At 46.3% G+C, this 18996-nt stretch overlaps 1 protein-coding gene across 2 annotated transcripts in view; it reads left to right on the top strand.

The window, feature by feature from the left end:
- The first annotated feature begins 263 nt into the window (after positions 1 to 263).
- MND1 (meiotic nuclear divisions 1) overlaps positions 264 to 18996 on the top strand; it is a 101922-nt gene continuing 83189 nt past the window's right edge. Inside the window, exons 1-4 of one of the 2 annotated variants that reach the window (XM_068269576.1) lie at positions 264 to 440; positions 7813 to 7878; positions 13338 to 13395; positions 16163 to 16311. In XM_068269576.1, coding sequence (XP_068125677.1) covers positions 438 to 440; positions 7813 to 7878; positions 13338 to 13395; positions 16163 to 16311 — 276 coding nt within the window. In that variant the 5' untranslated portion in view covers positions 264 to 437. Of the gene's footprint in view, positions 441 to 498; positions 595 to 7812; positions 7879 to 13337; positions 13396 to 16162; positions 16312 to 18996 lie in introns of those variants that run through there. The other variant, XM_068269567.1, reaches the window with a different exon arrangement.

Here is an 18996-nt window from a genome sequence, read left to right as displayed (position 1 = left end):
ACTTAAAGCTGCGTCAGTTGCCGCTGAACTTGAATGATCAGATCATCTCCTACATCTCTAATCTTCCACCTATCTTCTTCAATTCCTCCTAATTTACAAAAAAAAAATACAAAGCGCTAGCTAACAGACGCCGAGTCCCTCCAGCGGTGGAAGGGGAGACCACATTTGCTGCATTGGTCTTCTGGAAAATGGCCGCCAGATTCCTAGCCCCCGGATTCTACGTTTATGCCAAACAGGAAGCAGATGCGCTGGACGCGTTCTCTCGCCAATGAGGACACAGCGCTAACTGGTCTCGTGACGATGCAAAGGTTGTGGGCGGTGTTTGTAAAAAGAGAGTGAATTTTGCCGCGAAGTTGGCAGGCGATGTGAATGTGCTGCGCTACAATCTGAGTACAGGGAGAGTCGCAGGGCTGTACATTGGATTGCGTGCAGTAACCATGGTGAGTGGTTCTTCCCGCAAGCCGTACTTGTTAATTGTTCCTGTATGTGCACCATGGTCACTGCCTGTCATAGGCTGAGAGTGGCAGCATGTATCACACTCCAACAGCTTACATTACTCTCTCTCTCCCCGCTTGTAAAAATACATCAAAATATGTGAGCATAATTTTCACAGGATTACTTTCCTTTTTAGAGGACTAGACATCTCACTATGTTTAAAATGTCCTTTTCCTAATGATTAATTCTTTATATGATACTGACACATTTAGGTGCACAGTGCTTCAGTACTCTATTAGTCACAAGTTAAAAAAATGTGATACATTTCAAATGTAAAGGTACATTTGTTAAATAGGTTTCTTCTGGACACTAGTGTGGTTGTGGACCATTGCAAGCAAAGTGAGCATTCACAAGTAAGGTCCATGCATGCCAAGTAAAACGAAGCGCTTGTGCAAGAAGGAAAACATTGAGCTCTGGTAAAGTTTAGGGGACCCAACAGGAAACCTCATAGGGAAGCTCCACTAACATGATTGGGTGTAAAGCCCTCTCTAGAAATGCAAGGTTTCAGGTAGATTCTAGTAAACTACGCCCACACTATTTAGCCAATCACCACGATTCTTGCTTTGAGGTTCCCTGATGGGTCCCCTAAACTAGACCAGTGCCAAAAAGACAAGTGGCTATGTTCTACTGGGCATGTGCGGACCTTACTTGTGTATGCTCAGTTCAGATGCGCTTGTCTAGGGCTGGGACAACAGCGTGTATTGGATAGGTGTCCAGGGCAATAAACACTTACAGAGACCCACTGAAGTTTGTACATAACCTTGACCTGGGCAGGCCCCATATGAGTCCTCCAGTACTAACAAAGAGACTGTGACAACCATTGGCATTAAAAGGCCACAGCTTTATTAGTACATTCATAATTCATAACAACATTTGCATAATATATTCAGAATTGATATCATCAGAGTCCATGACAATGCTTTATATTATTTAGAGATCACCATAACCACCGTACCAGCCACCAGCCGCAGTTTTTCTAGCTCTGTGGGTACACCAACTGCTCATAAGCCAGGACACAAGTCCCGCCACAGCCATAATCAGTCCAGCCGGCATTGTCAAGGACCCGCCATCCTTGCTGTGACATTCATAGTCCATAACCGAACATTTTTGCGTCATATTGTCCTGAAAGTTAATGTCCTGAGAGTCCTTGTCAATGCTCTCCATTCTTTAGATATCAACCATGACCACCATACCAGCCACCAGCCGCAGTTTTTTAGCTCGATGGGTACACCATTTTTATATTAGCCAGGACACAAGTCCCGCCACAGCCATACACAGTCCGGTTGGTATTACCCCGGACCCGCCGACCTTGCTGTTGTGGCCTGTTAGCTCAGCCAAACAATCCGTACAGCCCAAGGGTGGGTGGGTGGGTGGGAGGGGTCAGCTCCAGCGTTCAAGTTAAAAGAGGAAGTTCCCCTGCTGCCCCTGCTTTTTACATTTACCTGGCTGCCCTGCCCCCACTTCCTGTCCCCACCTTTACCTGCCCAGCCTATCGGCTCCCCCCCCCCCCAGGCCTCTACTCTCCGCCCACGTCATGCCCCCTGTCGCTTAGCAACGGCTGCTCTGGGGGCTTCCTGTATGTTTACATTTATGGCGTTAAAGATAACCAGAGATCTCATGGCATGAAGTTTTTTTTTTTTTTTTACTTACCTGGGGCTTCCTCCAGCCCATAATCATGGGTGTGTTCTGCGCTGTCCTCTGTTCGCCCGCAATCAGCCTGCAATCTCTGCTCTGCTGTCTCCCCGCCAACTTTTTAGCCCCGCAAGAGTCCATCTTGAACTCTGCTGCACAACTCATCCACCTCGCCTCCTGCTTCTCCAGCCTTATCCCACTCTGTCAGTCTCTTCATTGGCTGACAGTTACACAATTCTTATGCAGCTAGCGAATTCTGCCGGCTCTGCCATGCAGATTTTTTGTACACAGCAGACCGCACAGAATTCCTGACAAGTGGAAACAGCCCCATCCACTTGTATTGGTTATGCGAATCTGCATGCAGAAAACGCATGCAGATTCGCTCTAGTGGAAACGGGCCCTGAGGCCTTTTGGCCAGGGCTCTCTTCCCCTTTTGTCTTAGGGCCCATTTCCACTATCACGAATTTGCATGCGTTTTTCGCATGCAAATTCGCATAGCAATACAAGTGAATGGGACTGTTTCCACTTGTCAGGATTCCTTTGCGTTTTTCTGTGCAGAAAAAATTCGCATGGCAGAGCCATCAGAATTCGCATACTGCATACCGCTATGCGAATAGCATACAATGTATTTAATAGGAAATTTGCATGAGGTTTGGGTATGAGAATTTTCATGCGAATTCGCATAGAAACAATGGAAAAGCACACCAGCACTGCCATTGTTAAATTACATAGTCATCCATGCGAATTTTTACCGCGGCGATTCGCACCGCACAAGTGGAAATGCAGCCTTACAGTGCTGTGTAATGTGTTTGCATACCTCCCACACCTGTGCAAAAATCTGTATTTGTTCACTGCATCAGTGGTAATCCACCATTGTCTTTTATGAACTCTTGTATTGCTTACTTTGTATTGTTATACCCTGCATGCTGTTGTACAGCGCCACAGAAGATGCTGGCTCTATATAATTCAATAATTCTAATACTGTGCAAGTGAAATAATCCTGCTTACATGTACAGGAAGTGTTGAGATACTTCTCCCCTGTCCTTTGTGTTATTGCGGAAGATGGGAGATTGATGGTGTGAGAGGATGAGGTGGGCACAGAGCAAAATTGTGTGGGGTGGGTGTGCCCTGTATCTGCGGAGCAACCACTTCCTTGGAAGGCATGTAAAGGGGCCCATACACCTAACGATTTTCCTGCCGAAATACGGCCGTTTCGATCACAGTGATCGAAACGGCCGTGAAATCGCCGCGCACACCGCTGACAGAACGATGGATTTCCGTCCGAAATCCGTCGATCCATCCGTGCGGAAGATTTTTCTCGGTCGCCGGCGGGTCGGGAGTGTGTCGATAGCGGCGTTCGAATGCCCGACGACCGACGCAATACAGCGGGTATACATTACCTGCTCCGCCGGCGCGAGTCCCCTGGTCCACCGCTGTCTTCTCCGCATCAGCTTCCGCATCCCAGCATCTGGCATAACTTCCTGTGTCACTGCAGTGACAGCAGAAGTACAAATAGAGGGCGCTCTATTTGAACTTCCGCTGTCACTGGAGTGACAGAAAGTTATACGCCAGCCGGGAGCCGATGCAGAGAAGATGCCGGGACCAGGCCGAGAAGACAGCGGTCAACCAGGGGACTCGTGCCGGTGGAGCATGTAACGTATGAGGGGGGGGGGGGGGGGGCGGCAGCAGAGGCAGCTCCACAGATTGTGATCGGTTTCAGGCTGAAATCGATTCACAATCTGTTTGCAGAAGGTGGCCATACGATCCCTCTCTGATCAGATTCGATCAGAGAGGGATCTATCTTTTGGTCGAATCTGATGGCAAATCGACCAGTGTATGACTACCTTAAGTGAGCAGAGCCTAGAAGAAACTAGATTTTCTAGGATGAATGTGTGGGGTGTTTTGTGAACAATAAGGGCTCGTTTCCACTTGTGCGGCGCACGTCTGCGAGACACGCACCTGCACTGAGTGGGTGTGCGGGATCGCAGGCTAATCCCATCAGCCGTGCCATGCACGGCTATGGGATTCGCTGCCTCCCAAGCAAATTCTGCGGGGGGTTCCTACCGCAAGCGATTCGGCCGGCGGCAACCATAGTCCCCTATGGCAGAGTTTTCCCGTGCGATTTGCATGCGGGGAAACTCAGCGGAATCGCGGCTGTTTCCGCATAAGTGGAAACGGGCCCTAACCCCTTTCAAAGCTATTGCTCAGCAGGGGTATCTGACCATGCACTGTAAGCAATGGACGTTTAATGCTGCTTTAACTCAAAATTTTGACAAAATGATAAAACACAAAAAAAAACGCCATCAAAGTGTGTCTTCTCTTTACTAATGCATGTACCCTTTAAAGGGAACCTAAACTAAGAGGGATATGGATGTTTCTTTTTATACAATACCGGTTGCTTGTTAGTCCTGCTGATCTTTTTGCCAACAGTAGTGGTCGAATTACACACCTGAAACAAGCATGCAGCTAATCCAGTCTGACTTCAGTCAGAGCGCCCTTTAATACCTTTAAAGGGAACCTAAACTGAAAGGGATATGGATGTTTCCTTTTAGACAATACCAGTTGCCTGGCAGTAGTGGCTGAATCACACACCTGAAACAAGCATGCAGCTAATCCAGTCTGACTTCAGTCAGAGCACCGGATCTGCATGCTTGTTCAGGGACAGTGGCTAAAAGTATTAGAGCCACAGGATCAGCAGGAGATTCAGGCAACTGGTATTATTTTAAAAGGAAAAATCCTTATCCTTTACGGTTTAGGTTTCCTTTAAAGGACAATCGAGGTGACATGTGACATGATGAGATAGACATGTGTATGTACAGTGCATAGCACACTAATGACTATGCTGTGTTGCTTTTTTTTCTTTCTTTGCCTGAAAGTTTTAAAAACCAGGTATGCAAGTGACTGTTTTTGTCCGGGTCGGACTGGGTCAGACTATAATAAAACCCTCACTGATAAGTAATTATAGCCATAAAACACTTTTCTCTCAGTAAATGGCTTCTGAGAGCAGAAAAGCAATAACAAAAAGGTCAATAGTTAATAGATTTGAGCTCTGGCATACTTCAATGAAGGTGTCATTGAGCAGAGACAATGAAAGAGTACAAACTTAAAAACTAGGTTTAAATATAAAATAACACTGTAGGATATCTAAAAAAACAAATTAAAAAAAGTAATTTTTAGGAGAAGGAGGATAGATGCAATTGTTTTTCTCATCATTTAATTATCACCTCGGATGTCCTTTAAGGAAGGGGAGCTAAGTGCTTTCTAGTGTGGGTTACATTTAGGCTACTTGCACACCAAGACGTTGCGTTAGGTGCTACGTTAAGGTTGCATAATGTGCACCTAACACAAGGCCTGGTGCTCTTCGATGTGGATGTCAGAGTGAGCCGCGTTGTGCAGCTCACTCTGGCGTCCGTGATGCGTACTCTTGGACGCATGCGGCATCACGTGGTCCCGCCGGCCAATCGCCGCACAGAGCGGCCGCACCAGGAAGTAAACACTGCACGTCACAACGTGCAGTGAATATTAATTATCCATGTGCCTGGCCGCTCTCCGCTCCTCCCCAACATGACTGAGCATGTGCAAACAGTCTAACGCGGCTTAAGCCGCTGTAACGCTATGGTATGCTGCACTTTCAGCAGAACGTGCAGCGTTACATGTAACTCAAAGTGGGCTGTGTGAACAGCCCACTTGTGTTACATTGCTGTGCGTTGGGGGAGCGTTACAGGCTGCACTAACGTGCGCCTGTAACGTCTTAGTGTGTAAGCAGCCTAAAGGGAACCAAGCACCCTTTCTTTCCCTGGAATTTCTCCTGCTTGTAATAGCTATAGGAGTTACCATGTTACCCCTTCCCCCTCTTGTTTCTTATTTACAAAACTCACAGATGCTATCTTCACACATTCTTTCTAGATGAGCTCTTTTAAGAAGTTGTCCTAATTACCCACCCCTCTGTTGATGAAAAGATATTGTTTAATTCTTGGTAATGAGTTTAATAAAACAATTACTTGAGGAAGAACTGTGAAGTCACTGGAAAACAAACAGTTTCACTTACCTGGGACTTCCCCAAGCCCCCAGCTGTCGTCCTTTCTCTCGCCGGTCATGCACGATGCTCAGTTCTGCCGCCGCCAGCTCGTTTTGTTACTGTCAACTTGTCAACGTCAACTGTGCCTGCGCACCCCAGCCTATGCGAATCTTTCTTCACGTTCCAGCCCACAATAGTTATTAGCGCTAATGGCGCAGGACGCTATTGCGGACTTGAACGTAAATAAAGGTTTGCGTAGCCCAGGGTGCGCAAGCGCAGTTGCCGTCGACATACAAGTCGATGGTAACAAAACGAGCTGGCAGCGGCAGAACGGAGCATCGTGTGGGACAGAAAGGCTGCTGGGGGCTTGGGGAAGCCCCAGGTAAGTGATACTGTTTGTTTTTCAGCGACTTTACAGTTCCGCTTTAAGTCCTTAGCTGCTTGAAATCTCTGTTGATGGGACGGACGGGCAGTAGGCTAATAAAGCCTGTGCTAATCTTTAAATGTAAAAATCAAGGGTAAAATAGAAGGGTTTTTTTTAATAATGAGGCATATTGTTGGCATACATTTAATGTGCCATTAAGATGCCCTGGGTGCTAAAAATGGTGTTCGGTTCCCTTTAAATTAAATACTCTCTAAAGGTGGGTACACACATCAGATAAAAGTCTTTGGAAAATAAAAGGTCACAGACCAATTTTACCCCCTTTCATGTAGTATGAGAGCCATACCTACACAGTCTATTCTATTGAGCTGACCTCCCCATCAGATAAAAATGTTTCCAAGATGCTGTACACAAAGAATGCTGTACACGTGCAACAGATCAGTATCTGTAAAAGATTTGTTCCTGCAAAATGCATTCATAGTCTATCTGCAGATCCTCATACACACCTTGTTTAACAGACATTTATCTGCAGATCAGACAATTATCTGCATATACAAAGATCCATCCTGGTGGATCTGATCTGCAGATGATTGTCCGTTAAACAAGGTGTGTATGATGATCTGCAGATCTCATAGACTATGAATGCATTTTGCAGGAACTGATCTTTTGCAGATACTGATCTGCTGCATGTGTACAGCATCTTTGTGTACTGCATCTTGCAAAGATTTTTATCTGATGGGGAGTTCAGCTCCATAGAAGACTGTGTAGGTGTGGCTCTCATACTACATGGAAGGGGGTAAAACTGGTCTGTGATCTTTCATTTTCCAAAGACTTTTATCTGATGTGTGTACCCGCCTTTACACTCTGCATTAATTAGTATTGTTAGAAATGTCTTCATGCATTCCCTTTTTTTCTTCCAAATACATAGCTATGTTTACGTATCATTTCTTCTTGAAAACTTAATATTTTGGGGCATGAATTGACTTTGACAAGCAGGTGTCGCTGCTGGAATACAGGTTTTGAGCATCTGCACTTCAACATAATGGAAGAAAAGTTTTATTAATTGGTCACTTGAATACATTTTCATCTTCCAGATGAGGCTCCATTGTAGCCTGTTAATGCTTCACATTTTCACTGATGTGGGAAATATACCAAAAATGAGAACATATGCAAATTTCAAATCTCTTTTCCTTGTGCTGTGATTATAACTTGGCTACTTATGTTGTGGATAATGCTATCATTAGATTGATTGACTTCAGACACACTAATATGTATTTTTCTTTAGTCTAAGAAAAGAGGTCTTAGTGCTGAAGAGAAAAGAGTGAAAATGATGGAGATATTTTTTGAAACAGTAAGTATTTTTTTTTCTTAATCATCATCACTGAAAACGTGTATGTTTTCTGGGGTAGTATATCTCAGTACAGGCACTTAATAGTAGTGTTAACCAATTCAGGACCATAGGCTTTACCTCCCCCCCCCCCCCCCCCCCCCCTAAAGACCAGGCCATTTTTCACAAAAATGGCCACTGCAGCTTTAAGGGCTCGCTGCAGAGCCTCACAACTCAGCACACAAGTGATTTCTCCCCCCCCCCTTTTCTCCCCACCAACAGAGCTCTCTGTTGGTGGGGTCTGATCGCACCCCATGTGTGTGTTGTGTGTTTTGTTTTGTTTTTTATAAATATTTGTGTATTTTTCTAATACTTTTTACTATTTTTTTTTCTCTTTTCCCCCCTCCCTCCCCTTGCCAGCCAATCAGCATGATCGGCTTCAGCCTATCACAGCGGATCGCTTTTGTCCCTCTGGAGGGGACAGCCGAGTGACACGGCTGTCCCCTGTACAGTGCTGCCTTAGATCGCAGCATGTACGTGGTAAATAGATGGCGAACAGCCTGCGAGCGGCGCTGGGAGACCAAGCGGGGATGCGCACGCGATCCCCTGCAAAAGCTAGTACCAGGACTTTACGCCTATCGGCGTTAGGCGATCCTGGGGCTGCCACCGTGGCCACGCCCATCGGCGTGACGCGGTCTTGATGGAGTTAAAAGACATCCGAGGTGAAAATAAACTGATGAGAAAAATAATTGAATGCATCCTCCTTCTCCTAAAATTACTTTTTAGATATCCCACAGTTTTATATTTTAATCTAGTTTTTAAGTTGTTACTGTTTCATTGTCTCTGCTCAATGACACCTTCATGGATGTATGCTAAAGCTCAGATCTATGAATTATTGACCCTTTTACCTCTTTCCTGCTCTCAGAAGTCATTTTCTGACTGGAAACCATTTTATGGCTGTAATCACCAATCAGTAAGGGTTATGCTATAGTCTGACCCAGTCCAACCCGGTCCTGACCCGGACAGATACTGTCACTTGCATACCTAATTTTTAACTCTTAGGTAGAGAAAGAAAAAAAAAAGGAACACAGCCTAGTTATCTGTGTGCTTGGCACTGTACATACAGTAGCATTTAGGGAGAGTAAAGAATCCAGGAGCAACTCGCCATATTGCACTTCAATAAAACTTCAACTTTTAATATGATTCTTCCATAAAATCATAAAATGGTAAAAGGACAAAAAGCAATACTTACCATTCAGGAGGCAGTATAGGATGGTGCGGAGGAGGGTCATCCTCCGCACCATCCTATACTGCCTCCTGAATGTTAAGTATTGCTTTTTGTCTTTTTACCACTTTATGAATTTATGGAAGAAACATATTAAAAGTTGAAGTTTTATTGAAGTGCAATATGGCGAGTTGCTCCTGGATTCTTTACTCTCCCTAAAATGCTACTGTGATTGACACTTGTTTTCATCTGAAAGTTGCACCGCTGTTGAAAGTGGATAAAGGTTATAAGGCATAGGTATGCACTCGCTCTTTTCTCTCTCCAGATCTACTTAAGTATGGACTGTACATACACATGTCTATCTCATCATGTCACCTTGGTTGTCCTTTAACGGCAGGTAGATATCCTATTTAAGAGCAGGTTAGGGAAGTGGTAGTGTGGAGCTCTGAATGGCAGTTAGCTAGGCAATGTAGGCCATAGCGGCGCTCAGTGACCAATTTGCCGGTGCACAAATGACATGTCCCCCCCCCCCCCCCCCCTCATGGGTTGCGACAACTCGGAGGGAGTATAATATTTGACATGGCCCTGACTTTCAGCAGGAGAAGGGTGAGCCATCTTTTGATCTTCGCCCAGATTTGGCCATTTTAAATGTACACAGTAAGGTGAGCTGCAGTTTGTTAGAGATTTTCAGTGCAAACATTTTATCACACCATTGAATATTAAAAAGGAACTTTACTTAATATAAATTAATGAATACATTTGTTGATTTTTCATCACATTATTTTATAAATTATTTTGTAAAATAATACTTTATTATATTAAATATGAAAATTAAGGTACTTTATAAATGTTGTCAGGGTTTGCCCATTGTAAAATCTTTTCTCGCCCTTATTTCCATTGCGATATTTATAACAGGTGGTGACGTCTTTACTGCCGGCAGGTGCATCACTGCTGAATGTTTGTTTACTCTGTTGGTGGCTGAATGGAGTAATGGTTAAGGGCTCTGCCTCTGACACAGGAGACCAGGGTTCGAATCTCGGCTCTGCCTGTTCAGTAAGCCAGCACCTATTCAGTAGGAGACCTTGGGCCAGTCTCCCTAACACTGCTACAGCCTATAGAGCGCGCCCTAGTGGCTGCAGCTCTGGCGCTTTGAGTCCGCCAGGAGAAAAGCGCAATATAAGTGTTCTGTGTTTGTTTGTTGTTTTCTGATGTCAGTAGAAATAACACCTTGTCTCCCAGAGTGCACTAGGAGAAGAATTCTGCATAATAAACAGCCTAGGCTGTGACATCTCTGGGAGGGCAAGATTACATACCAGTGTACAGCTTATATATTGTGTTTGTGATGCTGAAACCAGGATAATTAACATAAAAGTGTAGAAGCTGATTTCTATCTTCCTTTGTCCTGGCCTGGGCTTCTAACTAACATGATGCATCATGAGAGTAGATGATGCAAACCATTGGGCTTCACTCAACAAGCCAGAATGTTCCAAGGAAAATTTGCTCAATGAATCGGCAACAGAGTGGTGAGTGCCGAAAGCGCGTTGGTGAAAGCTAGCGCATTAGTGCTACAGATGTATTGTAGCGCAAAATGCTGAAAACTCAGTGCTTGCCTTGAGAAAAAGGTGCCAAAACACATAAAGTGCATTGCAGCTTGCTGCATATAGGACTATATAGTCGCACGCCAATTAAAATGCCATACTGACCACGTTTTAAGACCAGAAGACGTTTACGATGAGCACATGAATGTGGGAACTGGTTCATATGGCAGTGGAGGAAGGTAGCCTGGTCCAATGAATCACATTTTCCTTGGCTTCTCAATTTTTTTTTTCCAGTCTCAATCTAACCCATCATCTAACGGCAGGAGTGGGCAAACTTCTTAGACCAAGGGCCATATCGCCGTTCTTGAGTGCAATGGGGCTGAACCAGTGAAATTAAACACTTTTTGCCGATTGCCATAAGGTACATTATGTCTGACATTTTGCCAAAACATTTCCATGGGAAATAACCCATATACCAAGTGCAGTTAGCACAGTGGCAGCTGCTAATCAGTGGCTGCTACTGCTGCTGGCATAGTGGAGACTAACCAATGGCTGTTCCTGTTGCTTGCGCAGTGGCAGCTGCTAATCGATGCCTGTTACTGCTACTGGCCCCTGCATCTGGCACCACAGCTATCGCCTGCATGCTGCATAAATTAACAACTGTAGAGAGCTCCGGGGCCAGCAGAAATGGCTCAAGGGGCTACATTTGGTCCCCGGGCCAAACAATGGGATTTCCTTTCAAGACAAAAAGTGGAGACATTTTACTAGCAGATACAGCAACAAATAATTTTCTGTTTTGTAGATTAGGAGACATTAGAATACCCACCTTGTCTTTTGTAGCTGTGCTTCAGTTCTGGCCATTGGCTCTATTTTCCACAGTAAAGCCACAAAGCTCTATGGCAGTCCCAGGAACACATTCAGACAGCAGAAAACCTCTCCCACAGCCTTCTAATACTGTTCCACTCTATACAAAGCTAAAATGCACAAAATATCTGGCATTGGACTTCAGGTGGCCCAATCAACCTTTCATTTTGAGCATTTTATTAAAATGGAAGAGAATCGGAGCTTCAACATGGCCACTCAATTGAACTTCTGATTAAATCTTGGCTGAAATGGGTTAAAAGGATTGATCAGACATTCTGGAAAATCTTGGGCCTACAAGGGCTCTATCGGGTGCATGGCAGCAACAGAGTTCTATATCACGATAATCATTCGACCCAACGGATCCCCTGCCAGTATCCCTCCAAGTGTAAAGTGTCACCCAGTGCCCTTGTGCAGCATGAGTCCTGGCCTCCTCCGATCTTTGGTCTCACAGAGAGCAGTATTGGTGCTCACGGTGATGTCGCAGACAGGAGGAGGCCAGGACTTGCGCGGGTGGACAGGTGAGGCTTTAAAATGCTGCAAATGGGGGGGGGGGGGGGGGGTAGCAGGAAGATTATGCTGAAATCTGTTGGGAATTGCTGTGCAGTGTGTGGGCGGGCAATAGGTCCCTCTCTAATTCGATTAGATCAGAGAAGGAACTAATAGTCGATCTGGCCATACATCAAGCGATATATGGCCAGCTTTAAAGTGAACCCGAGGTGAACATACTTTGATGAGCTAAACAATTGTATTAAATTCTCCAACTCCTCCTCAAAATTACCCCCCCCCCCCCCCTTTTTTTTTTTTTTTTTTTTTTTTTTTTTTAGCTATCCCGTGGTTTTATTTTATATTTAAACATTTACAAAGTAGATTGAATGTTTTGTTGTCTCTGCTCAGTAGCCAGCCTGTTAGGTGTCACTGAATGAAAATACATGAACTATTGCCCTTTTTCTAGCTCCCTCTGCTCTCAGAAGTTGATTTCTGCCAGGAAAACTTTTATGGCTGTAATCTGCTTATCAGTAAAGTTCACTATAGTCCTGACAAGGTACCCACAAGACAGAAGCTGTCACTTCCATGCCTAGAAATTAACTCTTTCAGGCAGCAAAATAAAACAAGCAAAATAGTCTGGTTATTAACCTCCTTGGCGGTAACCCCGTGTGTGACACGGGGTAAGCCGCCGGAGGGTGCCGCTCAGGCCCTGCTGGGCCGATTTTAATAATTTTTTTTTTGCTGGACGCAGCTAGCACTTTGCTAGCTGCGCCAGCACTCTGATCGCCGCCGGCCCCTGCCCGATCGCCGCTATCTGCTGCGGCGCGGGCCCCCCCCCCCCTCCAGACCCCAGCGCTGCCTGGCCAATCAGTGCCAGGCAGCGCCGAGGGGTGGCCCGGGACTCCCAATGACGTCCCGACGTCGGTGACGTCATCCCGCCCCGTCGCCATGGCGACGGGGGAAGCCCTCCAGGAAATCCCGTTCTATGAACGGGATTTCCTGATCGGAGATCGCCGAAGGCGATCGAAGCGGGCGGGGGGGGTGCCGCTCAGCAGCGGCTATCATGTAGCGAGCCCTCGGCTCGCTACATGATTAAAAAATTTTTTTTTTTAAAAAAAAACTGCTGCGCTCCCTCCTGGCGGTATTTTTCATACCGCCAAGGAGGTTAATGTGTTTTGCATTGTTATCTTATCATGTCACATGTCGCCTTGGGTACACTTTAATAAGTAAATTAAAATCATTCAGCTCATATGTACATGTGGTTTATTACATTTTAAATCGGTCATTTGAAAGACCAAGAGTTATCTGATTTTTTTTTTTACTAGAAGTGTCTGCCATTTTAATACCTGTTCATTATTTGTTGGCAACAGAAAGATGTATTCCAGCTGAAGGACCTGGAGAAAATAGCCCCAAAAGAGAAAGGCATCAGTAAGTTTATTTGTAATTTACTTTCTTAATATAACATGTAGATTTTAGTTTTTGCAAGTTATATTTCATATGACCACTAATGATTGGACTATAAGAAAAGGCTTTCTAAGAACTACAATTAGAATGTAATCACAAAGTGAGAGGGAGGTGGAGGCTGCTGTATTTATTTCCTTTTGAACAATGTACATTGCCTGGCAGTCCTGACAATCCTCTGCCTCTAATACTCCTAGCCATAGACCCTGAACAAGCATATGCAGATCAGATTTTTCTGACAAAAATCTGACATCATCAGCTGCATGCTTGTTTCGCGTTTGTAATTCAGCTGGACGGCCAGGCAACTAGTATTGTTTAAAAGGAAATACATATGGCAGCCTCCATATCCCACTGACTTCAGTTGACTTTAGAAAAAAAAAAGTGGACCTGATATATATATAAAGAAATATGGAGTGACCACAGGGCAATACATGTCCCCCTTATCATTGCTACATGTTCTAACTAAATCTTTAACATTTAGAATTGGCATATGCCCACATGATCAAATTCACACCAAATGATTAGCCAGGCATCCTCCTGGGAAGTGGTGTGGTTGCACAAAGCCTTCCACACACAACTAGTAAGCGGTGCAGCAGGGGAAGTTAAAGTGAATGAGTTAATGACACACGTTTGTTGTGTTGCTTTGTGGCCACTCGAGTGGCTGGATAGTGTACTGGTTAAGGGCACCGCCTTTGACATGGGAGGCCAGGGTTCAAATCCTGGCTAGGGTCTGTACCTATTCAGTAAGGCAGTGGTTCCCAACCTTTTTGGAGTCGTGACACTTCAAACCAAACGTTCTGATCTCCGTGACACGTAGACTAGCGGTTGCTGGTGAGTGGCCATTACCGCTGCTGGCATAGTGGGGCTGCTGGTTAGTGGCTTTTGCTGCTGGCATAGTGGGGGCTGCTGGTGGGTGGCTTTTGTTGCTGCTGCTGGTGGGTGGCTTTTGTTGCTGCTGCTGGTGGCATAGTGGGGGCTGCTGGCGAGTGGCTTTTATTGCTGGCATAGTGGGGGCTGCTGGCGAGTGGCTTTTATTGCTGGCATAGTGGCGACTGCTGGTTGGTGGCTTTTTCTGCTGGTGGCATAGTGGGGGCTGCTGGCGAGTGGCTTTTGCTGCTGCTGCTGGCATAGTGGGGGCTGCTGGCGAGTGGCTTTTGCTGCTGCTGCTGCTGGCATAGTGGGGGCTGCTGGCGAGTGGCTTTTATTGCTGGCATAGTGGGGGCTGCTGGTTGGTGGCTTTTGCTGCTGGCGGCATAGTGGGGGCTGCTGGTGCATGGTGGCTGCTGGAACAGGGGCTGCTGCTATTATTATAGTGGTGGTTGCTGCTGGCACAGGGGTTGCTTCTCTCACAGCCAGGGGTTGCTGCTGTAATGGGAGCTGCTAAATTTGTGCAGAGAGATGCATGAAAGTGCCTCACTCACCGTCCTTGCTGCACTGTGCCTCTCCATTCACTTCTCCTCCTCAACCGGGACGCTATCTTCCACGCTGCTCTGTTGCCCCGCTCTGCCTCCCCTTTCGTTCCGTCCCATGGTAGATAAAGCAGGACTACAAGAAGATGGCCGTCATTGTCCACGAATATGGATGGCAGTGGCCATTTTCTTGTAGTCCTCCTTTAACTACAATGGGACGGAACGAAAGTGGGAGGCAGAGTGGGGCAACAGAGAAGCGTGGAGCTAGACAGAGAGCTGACACTGCGGCACATGCCCAAAGCTCCCGCGACACATGTATGTGTCGCGGCACATGGGTTGGGAACCACTGCAGTAAGGAGTTCAAGGCAAGACTCCATAACACTGCAGGGTGGCCCCCTGAGCGCATCCCAGTGGCTGCAGCTCTTGAGCGCTTGGAGTCCGACAGGAGAAAAGCGCTGTACAAATGTTCGGATTATTATTATTATTACAGTATATTGGATTTTGAAGTTTGATAATATGGGCTGGATTTCTGATGCTGGCATTTTTCTGGCTGGCTAACAAGCAGCAGTGTTCTCTTTCGTTCCTACCATACTATTGTTTCAAGGTTTCTGGCCTGCTAAGAGTAGTTGTGATGACACAACAGCTTGTGTCTAAAGAATGAGTTAATTTTATGCTAGATACACAATGACCGATTTACTGTCCGATCGATTATTTTCAACATGTCCTATATGATTTCCGATCAATTTTTTGAATGATTTTTCATAGAAGTGAACGGAAAATTTATCAAAAAATTGATCGGAAATAAGATTGGATGTGTTGGAACTAATCGATCGGACAGTAAATCTAGCATTAAATTAAATAAAAGTGAGAAGAGATTGGGAGCGGGGTTATACTGTATTTCCATTAAGCATTAGTGATGGGTGGCAGCACCTGAAACACCTGAGGCCTCTTTCAGACGCATGGCTGATCTGCGTGCTTGTTGGACACACACAGACAAACAGACACACACAGACAGACACACACCCCTACACCTCTACCTACCTTCCTTTGTCCCAAGGGACAGTTTAGATGGCCAGACACCTCTAGTTTGCACAGGACCCTCTTCACAGTCACGCTCCCATCCATGTACATGAATGCACAGTGCAGTCCCACTCGTATACAGATGAAAGCATGGCAGCTCAAATTTATTCAACAAGCCATTGTGGTATATGTACTGAGGATCCCAGCTCTGGATGGGTGGGGGTGAGGAGGATGGGAAAAGCCTCTGCATTATCCAGAGCATTCTAAATATGGATAGTGAATTTACTCAATTAATCTTGTGACAGCACCCATGTCGGTGAAGGATGTCCTGCAGAGCCTGGTTGATGATGCTATGGTAGACTCCGAGCGCATTGGAACATCTAATTACTTTTGGGCCTTTCCCAGCAAGGCCCTCCATGCCCGGAAGAGAAAACTGGAGACACTGGAAAGCCAGGTAACTCTAACACTCTTATGTCTTCCTGTGAAATCCTTACAAGGGTTTAACAATGCAGCCAGAGCTTCTGTTTCTTGCGTTTTCCACCACGGGGGAAACATTTCTGTAGAAAAGTGGGTTTCTTTTCTTGTCTGCACCAGAATGTTAAAAATTATAATTTTAATATACAGTAGATCAAGTTGAACTCAATATACTGTAGATTCTGCTAAATAGGAAGTAATTTATCTGGAGGGCGAGTAATGTTGGAGCTGTTAACCATTTGCCGACCGCCTTAAAGGGAAGGTCCAAGCAAAAAAAATAAAATGAGTTTCACTTACCTGGGGCTTCTACCAGCCCCATGCAGCCATCCTGTGCCCTCGTAGTCACTCACTGCTGCTCCAGTCCCCCGCTGGCAGCTTTCTGACCCCGGAGGTCAGGGCCGAATTGCGTACATTTTTACACATTCCCGCTAGTGCAGGAACATTAACGCATACATTTTTACGCGTTAGTGGTGCAACGAGTACATTTTTGTTCCTGCACTAGCTGGAATGCGTAAAAATGTATGCAATGTGGCCCTGACCTCCGAGGTCAGAAAGCTGCCAGCGGGGGACTGGAGCAGCAGAGAGTGACTACAAGGGCACAGGATGGCTACATGGGGCTGGTAGAAGCCCCAGGTAAGTAAAACTCATTTTTTTTTTTTGCTTGGACCTTCCCTTTAAGCCGATGGGCGGCAGCAAGGGCTGGGCCCAAACGACTGCAATACGCCCATCGGCGGCGACGAGTGTGGTTATGCGGCGATCGCGTCATTCGTGACGCGATCAGACGCCGGCGACTGGCTCCGCCCCCCTCGTGCTGTAACCCGCCGGCCGTTCGGAAGCGCCGGCGGGTTACTAGCACCCGGATCGCCGCATGACAAATGTATAATAGGCTTTGTAATGTATACAAAGCCTATTATACAGGCTGCCTCCTGCCCTGGTGGTCCCAGTGTCCGAGGGACCACCAGGGCAGGCTGCAGCCACCCTAGTCTGCACCCAAGCACACTGATTTCCGCCCACCCCCCAGACCACTGTTTGCACCCAGTCACACCCCTAATCACCCATCAATCACTCCCTGTCACTATCTGTCAACGCTATTTTTTTTTTTAACCCTAAACTGCCCCCTGCTCCCTCCTGATCACCCCCACCCCTCAGATTCTCCACAGACCCCCCCCCCCCTCCACCGTGTACTGTATGCCTCTATCCCCCCTGTAATAACCCACTGATCATCCGACATCAGATCACCTCCCAAGTGCAGTGTTTACATCTGTTCTCTCCTCTAAACACCCACTAATTACCCATCAATCACCCCCTATCACCACCTGTCACTGTTACCCATCAGATTAGACCCTAATCTGCCCCTTGCGGGCACCCAATCACCCGCCCACACGCTCAGATTGCCCTCAGACCCCCCCTTATCAATTCACCAGTGCATTATTTACATCTGTTCTTCCCTGTAATAACCCACTGATCACCCGTCAATCACCCGTCAATCACCCATCAATCACCCATCAATCACCCCCTGTCACTGCCACCCATCAATCACCCCCTGTCACTGCCACCCATCAATCAGCCACTAACCGGCCCCTTGCGGGCAATCTGACCACCCACCCACACCAATAGATCGCCCGCAGATCCGACATCAGATCACCTCCCAAGTGCAGTGTTTACATCTGTTCTATACCCTAAACACCCACTAATTACCCATCAATCACCCATCAATCACCCCCTATCACCACCTGTCACTGTTACCCATCAGATTAGACCCTAATCTGCCCCTAGGGCACCCAATCACCCGCCCACACCCTCAGAACGACCTCAGACCCCAGCCCTGATCACCTCGCCAGTGCATTGCTTGCATCTATTTCCCCCCTCTAATCACACCTTGAGACACTCATCAATCAACTCCTGTCACCCCCTAGCACACCTACCCATCAGATCAGGCCCTAATTTGCCCCGTGTGGGCTCCTGATCACTCGGCCAAACCCTCAGATCCCCCTCAGACCCCCTTCCGATCACCTTCCTAGTGCATTGATTGCATCTATTTTCCCCTCTAACCACCCCCTGAGACACCCATCAATCACCTCCTGTCACCCCCCTAGCACTCCTATCGATCAGATCAGGCCCGATACAACCTGTCATCAAAGAGGCCACCCTGCTTATGACCGGTTCCACAAAATGTGCCCCCTCATAGACCACCTGTCATCAAAATTTGCAGATGCTTATACCCCTGAACTTTTGAGAAATTTGGTTTCCAGACTACTCACGGTTTTGGGCCCGTAAAATGCCAGGGCAGTGTCGGAACCCCACAAGTGACCCCATTTTAGAAAAAAGACACCCCAAGGTATTCTGTTAGGTGTATGACGAGTTCATAGAAGATTTTATTTTTTGTCAAAAGTTAGCGGAAATTGATTTTTATTGTTGTTTTTCACAAAGTGTCATTTTTCACTAACTTGTGACAAAAAATACAATCTTCTATGAACTCACCATACACCTAACAGAATACCTTGGGGTGTCTTCTTTCTAAAATGGGGTCACTTGTGGGGTTCCTATACTGCCCTGGCATTTTAGGGGCCCTAAACCGTGAGGAGTAGTCTAGAAAACAAATGCCTCAAAATGACCTGTGAATAGGACGTTGGGCCCCTAAGCGCACATAGGCTGCAAAAAAGTG

Source organism: Hyperolius riggenbachi, chromosome 1, assembly GCF_040937935.1.
Source record: "Hyperolius riggenbachi isolate aHypRig1 chromosome 1, aHypRig1.pri, whole genome shotgun sequence".
NCBI classification, from domain to species: Eukaryota; Metazoa; Chordata; class Amphibia; order Anura; family Hyperoliidae; genus Hyperolius; species Hyperolius riggenbachi.
Note: the sequence above shows the minus strand (reverse complement) of the source record. Positions and strands in the feature narration are given on the sequence as shown.